Source organism: Octopus bimaculoides, chromosome 2, assembly GCF_001194135.2.
Source record: "Octopus bimaculoides isolate UCB-OBI-ISO-001 chromosome 2, ASM119413v2, whole genome shotgun sequence".
NCBI classification, from domain to species: domain Eukaryota; kingdom Metazoa; phylum Mollusca; class Cephalopoda; order Octopoda; family Octopodidae; genus Octopus; species Octopus bimaculoides.
Genome location: NC_068982.1, coordinates 129666021 through 129673383, shown reverse-complemented (window position 1 = coordinate 129673383; position 7363 = coordinate 129666021). Strand labels below are relative to the sequence as shown.

The 7363-nt window shown below is 35.4% G+C and overlaps 1 protein-coding gene across 1 annotated transcript in view; it reads left to right on the top strand.

Moving 5' to 3' along the window:
• The window catches only part of LOC106875941 (ATP-binding cassette sub-family A member 2), a 155960-nt gene that overhangs the window by 92569 nt on the left and 56028 nt on the right, over nt 1-7363 (top strand). The window contains exons 10-13 of the mRNA XM_014924268.2: nt 296-478; nt 1932-2103; nt 2789-2910; nt 3770-3898. Of these exons, the coding sequence (XP_014779754.1) occupies nt 296-478; nt 1932-2103; nt 2789-2910; nt 3770-3898 (606 nt within the window). The remainder of the gene's footprint in view (nt 1-295; nt 479-1931; nt 2104-2788; nt 2911-3769; nt 3899-7363) is intronic.

The window sequence follows — 7363 nt, the reverse complement described above, 5'->3', positions numbered from 1 at the left end:
ATGCAATAGAATTGATTAAGAACCCTTTCTTTAATTATGTTCCGAATATCACATTAATATGTTGATAAATAAAAAAGTTACAGGTGTTTAATGAGACTAGTCTAAATTCATGATTATTTTAGAATTTAATTGAAACTCATGAGGGGTGTATTTTGGCCAGAAATATAGTAACGAAAGGGTTAACATAGGGACATTTTTTTTTCTTTTGGTATTTGTTAATTTTAGAGATTATTTCTCAAATTTCAAGTTTCAATACATGCAGTGTTCTCTTATTGTTTCATTGTCATTTCTGTAGGTGGAGAAATTCTACATGTTTCAAAAGAATCTCAATGAGCTGAGTATGTTAGCCAGTTCTCTCCCACAAGATGCATGTGACCAGTTTCTCCCTGCTGGAGCAGAAACCTCATCAGCTGTTCCAAATAATTTCACTGTTTTAAATATGTCTGACAGTCATGCATCAACAGTGCTGGATCCACCGGTACACAAATTTTTACTTTGTTTTTGTTGCATTTTCTTTTTTTTTTTTTTTTTCAAAATGTATTTCCTGTTTCATATACTTCAATGTCATTGTTGTCCATTGCCTTTAACTTTGTCTTCAATTAATCTTAAACTAAACTATTTCAGATATACTTTAAATGATACAAGCTATTGCTATCACTATCTTCTGAATACATTCAAGTTCAAGACTTTGTGCCATTAGCAAATGTTTCTCATAATTTATTAATAGATCCCAAATACAAGTTAAAACTAAAACTGATCTGCCTTAGTTTTAAACTACATTTGTCATTCATTAAATTATTAGAATGATTTCCTAATATGCCTGACAAACTATTAAAGCATAAATTTTGCTTTTCTGAAGTTATCTTTTTTGTTTATTTGTTACAATGTGTTTCTAAAAATGTTTTATTGTAATATATCTGCATGAGGCACAAGCACTAATTTTGAAACGAAACAGTGAATGGCTCAAGTGTTGGAATTATGTCTTATTAATCATAGCTCAAATTCTATGGCGGACTATATTCTTCCTATGTTCACTACATGCTTCAGTAAATTAGAGGAGGTATCTGTCATAATTTCATATTATTCTTTACCCCAGTTGACAACGATGGTCTAGTTTAGCAAATTTAGACATTCATGTATTGCAAAAATTTTGCAACTGAATGCCCTTAATACTGTTAAGGGCATCCAGATGAGAAGAGAATAGTTTTGTTCCTTGTCTAAATAACACTCTGGCTATTGTAAGGTTAGAACTTATGACAATGTGATTAGTATAACGCTACTTTAATAACTTGCATTTAGAAAGATATCTAGTTGTTAAATACCCACATTTATAAGCCATGTGGATGTCAAGTCATGTAAAATTCAGGCCATGTGAATGTTTCTCATGTTTCATATGCTTCATTGTCATTATTGTCCATTGCCTTTGTCTTCAGTTACATGAATTTCAAGCCAAGTGAATTTCAGGTCTTATGGATATCAGGTTCTGTGAATGTCTTGTTACATGAATTTCAGGTCATCCCTCACACACATACACATTTAACAGTCTTCCCTCACATTTCACCTCTTCCCTCACATTTCACCTCTTCCCTCTCACACATACACATTTAACAGTTCAGAAATAAATCACAATTAGATGGAATAGACTAGTTAATGCTAATGTTAGAATTAGTTATTGCAGAGACACTTGTTGATAGAAAGAAGTTTACACATTTGTGTGCCTATATAAATAAAAGAAATGAATATTCGAAATAAAACAGTTTGTTGTTAAGATATATTATATAAATAAATAGAGCTTAAAAACAAAATAAATAAATTTGATATGATGAATGCACTAGTATTTTCATTATTTTCTTCTCATAACCATGAACAACTAAAATATATAGAACATTAAACTTATTTCATGAAACTATACTCTTTATTTCCTATTTTAGGGTAGTGCAACATCAAATTCAGCTCCTTCAAACTCTGATTCTAAAACAAACAGTAAAGATCGGTATATTGGCTTACTGAAGATCTGGACATCAATGCAGAAGACTATATGTGGCCATGATACCAACATCCCAAAAGATAAATGGGAAGATGATATTCGCAATATGAACCTTGGTAATATTCCTTTAAAAGAGTCATTTAAGATTGGTCTATATTTTTTTGTTTTTTTCATTTATCTTGTTTCAAATTATACTTCCTTCAACCCATCTTTGTTCTTTATTATAAACTACCACACTATTGTGTGGTTAAGAAGTTTACTTCTTAACCACATGCTTTCAAGTTCAGTCCTACTGTGTGACACCTTGAGCAAGTGCTTTCTATTATAATCCTGGACTGACCAAAACTTTGTAAGTGTATTTGGTAGACGGAAGCTAAAAAAAGCCTGTTGTGATTGAGTGTGCATACATGTGTTCATGTATTTTATTCTCCTTGTTTTGACATTGGATGATTGCCATAAATAAATGTCATTCATTTTCAATATTCTGTAAAAACATACATGGCATGGGAAAAGATTACCTTACTTGGAAACAGATTAGGGCTGGTGTCAGAAATGACATACAGCTATAGAAAATCTGCCTCAAACTCTATCCAAAACATCCCTTTTTGATGAATTGTTGTGCACTGGAGCACTGTACACAGTGAACTCATAGTTCTCTTAGCTTTCAGCTGTTAGAAATTCTGGAAATCTAAAATTCATTCATATCTTTATAGGAACTTCTTGCATGACTATTAAGTGTTGGTGTCAATAAATCCGCTTATTATTATTATTATTATTATTATTATTATTATTATTTTACAGATGACCTTGGAATGTCTATTACTCAACAACATAACATTGGTATTCTTGTCCATGTTCTATACAGCAATCCGAAAGTACTCTATGCTCCTGCTAACACATCAGCTGACAATGTCATTAGACAGGTAGCCTTCTATTTTCCGGTTTCATATTCCTAATTGACACTTTGCTGCTTCTTAAATTATTAGAACATTTGAATTACAACAGATTTTATACATGTTTATTTAGTAAATTAGTTACATGGAATAGTGAAATGGTCATGTATAGCATGAAAAATTGAAAAGATATAAAGGAAAACAGAATATAACAATCTTGACAATATTCTAGCTGTAAATGTGCTTTTAATTTACCGTTTAATATATTCCTGGACAGCATACACACACACACACACACACACACACACTTACACTCATATCGCTTTCTATTATTACAGGAATATAACATGATATCTTCAGGTTGTAATACAATTGTATATTTTATGAATTCCAATTACAATATGGATTATATTGTAATTTTCATTTTAAATAAATTATGTAAAAAAAAAAAAATTGCATTTGATATATATTTTCATTCTTAATATAAATGTTTGGTGGCAAACTGACAAACTTGTTACTACACTGGACAAAATGGTTAGCATTTCATCTGGCTCTTCACTTTATTAGTTCAAATGCTGTCAAAGTCAACTTTGCCGTTCATCCTTTTGAGGTTGATAAAATAAGTATTACTTGAGCACTAGCATTGATACAATTGGCTTCCCCTCAAAATTAGAATATAAATGTACATAAAGCCTGAAAATTTGGTTAAACAGTTATATGTAATAAAGGGAATAGAAATTAGTTGCATCACTCAGTTTGTCTTTTTATTTTTATTATTGGCATAATAGCATTTTTCTTATGTAGTCAATATATAAAACAGACATTCTAACATTGTTCTAATTTTTGGGGGTTTTTTTCAACATAAATTTTCACTTTTATATTATTTCAGGCTAATCAAACATTTGCTCTGTTAGATCGCATTAGTGAGTATGCTGAAAAATGGCTGAATATTTCAGAGGAACTCCGCCTCTATCTGTCACGCAATGAAACAGCTGAGCATTTGGACTCAATCAGAGAGGTATTGTTTATTATAACTTAGCATTTTGTCATTAAAACTTAAAAATAAAAACAAATATAAAAACAAAATATTTCAATGTATTCAAATAATTACTTGTCTTCAGTAAATCTAGGGTCAACTGTATTCCAGCAATTGACATTTTTTTGTCAACAATAGTGCATTTAGGATTTTGGTATACAAAAGATGTCTTTTTTTTTTAAATGGCAGGAAAATTTCCTATCATTTTTAGCAGGCTTAGTGACTATATGGGGACTCTTGAAAAGAATTCTTAATTATGGTTAAATATTTGAAATTTCTTTTTTCAATTATTTAAGTTCTTTAAACTATAAATGTAACACTTTTTTTGTTTATTGAAGAATGAATTTGGTTGATTTGCATATTTGTGTGTGGGAAGAAGCTTGCTTCCCAGCCACTTGGTTCTGGGTTCAGCCCCCAATGCCACCACATGCCACCTTGGGCAAGTGTCTTCTACTATAGCCTCAGGCTGACCAAAGCCTTGTGACTGGGTTTGGTAGATGGAAAGAAAGAAGTCTCTTGTGTGTGTGTGTGTGTGTGTGTGTGCCTCACGGAGGCAAAGTGGTTGAGTTCCTTTCAAGTGTTGGGCTTCACAGAGGCAATGACCAAGACTGTTGGCATTATGTTGTACTTGGTAAGAAGACACATGAAGCTGAGCAAAATTGCAGTCGTGGTAGATACTGGTGTCACGCAAATGGCATGTAAAAGCACCCATTATACTCTCAGCTGTAGAAAACCAGTCTGGTGCAGCAGTAGTAGTAGGCATCCGTCGGTCTCAAGAGGCCATGGATCTGCACCCACAGCACCCAAAAAAATCATGTCAGCTGCTGATGGAGTGCAGCGTCAGTTTTAGCTGCACAGGCCCACATAGGAGTGGCAGTCATGCATGCACTGACTGCATTGGAAGGAGCTCCCTACCGGCACTATTGGTTATCTTGTCAATTAAGTGCAAGTTCCTGTTTTTCTTCTGCTCATTTTATCCCCTTTCGCAGTATTTTTTCTCCAGTGTGAGCGATCCTTTGTGACCTCCCACCTCAGAATATCCAGATCAAGTGACTTCATGCCCCTTTTCCTCTTGTGCATACAGAATTTTTTTGGGATCATTTGATCTGGCATGCAGTGTACATGCAGTGTGCATGCAGCTCCTATCTGGAGTAGAGGCTCTATATCACTGCTGATCACTATCATACAACTGATATGATCACTTTATCAAATACTCTGTATATTTGATTCATTATCATATGACATCTGGCTTTCAAGCTGGCATGGGGGTGGATACTTTGACATGGCCTTATGAGTCAGAGGGCTACATCATGTTCCAGTGTCTACTTTGGTATGGTTTCTATGACTGGGTACCTTCTTTAATGCCAACTACTTTTACAGTGACAATGCTTTTTTAGTGTCACCAGAACTAGTAATGATTTTCATAATTTGTATGGTTAAGCCCCTAATTGAGGGGGAATAGAAGAGAATGGGTGATGATTGTAAATGGGTGGGGGTTGAGGGAATGGTAAGGGAAGAGTATGGTAGAGGAGAGATAGGATTAGTGTCAAGGGTTATTGAGAAATAAGGCTGGATAGAGTTAAAAGCTGTAAAGAGCTGGCGATTTAGTATTATCCTATAAGGAGTGAGTATGAAAAAAAAATGTATGAAAAGGACAGGAAGGGAGCAATAGCCTAAGGGGGAGAGGAATCTTGAGAAAGTCACTGGAGGGAAGATAGGTGTGAGGGTTGGTGGGGATGGTTCAGAGGGGAAATGATGAGGAGTGCTGTGATCATCGTCATCGTTTAATGTTCACTTTCCATGCTAGCATGGGTTGGACGATTTGACTAAGGGCTGGCGAACCAGATAGCTGCACCAGGCTCCAATCTGATCTGGCAGAGCTTCTACACCTGGATGCCCTTCCTAACGCCAACCACTCTGAGAGTGTAGTGGGTGCTTTTGGGCCAGTCAGGCAGTACTGGCAATGGCCACGTTCAAATGGTGTTTTCTACATGCCACCTGCACAGGAGCCAGTCCAGCAGCGCTGGTAACGACCTCGCTCAAATGTTTTTTCATGTGTCACCGGCACAAGTGCCAGTAAGGTAACGCTGGTAATGATCACGCTGAAATGGTGCTTTTTACGTGCCACTGGCACAGAATCCAGACAGCTGCTTTGGCAATGATCATCCTCGGATGGTACTGTTAGTGCTCCATTGGCACAGATGCCAGTCATCGAATTTGGTTCAATTTCACTTGCCTCTACAGGTCTTCGCAAGCAGAGTTTAGTATCCAATGAAGGAAAGGTTGGCACGGGTACCAGTCGTTGAATTTGGTTTGTAGGAAGAGAATATTCATTGCATTATTTCATCATTTGTATTTTGAGTTCATGGCTTTAGCATAAGCTAATTACTTGTAAATTAGGTTGACAAGTTATTTTAGGTACCGCCTGACTGGCCTTCGTGCGGGTGACACGTAAAAGCACCCACTACACTCTCTGAGTGGTTGGCGTTAGGAAGGGCGTCCAGCTGTAGAAACACTGCCAAATCAGATTGGAGCCTGGTGTAGCCATCTGGTTTCACCAGTCCTCAGTCAAATCGTCCAACCCATGCTAGCATGGAAAACAGACGTTAAACGACGACGACGATATTAGTGAAATCATAATTGTTTCTCCAGTGCAAAGAAAGACATTGTGTCTAGATGACATCATTGTTCATACTTAAATCCTGGTCAATGTTGTAGTGATAAATTTATAGTGAAATAAAATCATGAATTAGATTCTCAATTCAAACTGCTTTATCTTCACTTAAATGCCTTTATGAATATTAATACCATTACTTATTGAAATGAATAATAGAACTTTGTAATGAAACCATTTTTGTCAGCAGTTATTAACAGTTGAAGTAAATTGGTTTATGAGATGTGTTTTGACCTTAAAGCAAATTGTGTTAACATTTACATTTTTTTAATGTATTTATAAATACTTAAGCTTGTGTCATGGATAACTGATGTCATATGTCTGTAATTAACAAAATAATTGTTTCTTGTGTTATTTATAATTAGCGATTCAGTTTTTACATAGATCTGTTAACATTGACTTTCTGAAGTTTGTGAATGACTGCATCTATAAGAAAAATGCTTCTTTTTTAAAGAACTTTAGTGAATGCAACCTTGACCAGAAATTGATGTCATCAGATGGTGTCTGATATTCATTTGGCATTTTGTCCCTGTTATCCCTTTTTTTGGTCGTTCTGTACATTGATTTGGAATGAAAGAAATGTTTCTCTGAAATATTTTTTAGATTGTGATAGAATGATGAAATGATTACTTTCTCTCTCTCTCTCTCTCTCTCTCCCTCTCCCCCCTCTTTATCTCCCCTCTCTGCTTACTTCTTTTGTTCTTTTCTCCCAGCCCCTCTTCCTTCCCCATTCCCCTCCCCATCACCCTCTCCACCACCACCCCTCTCTCCTC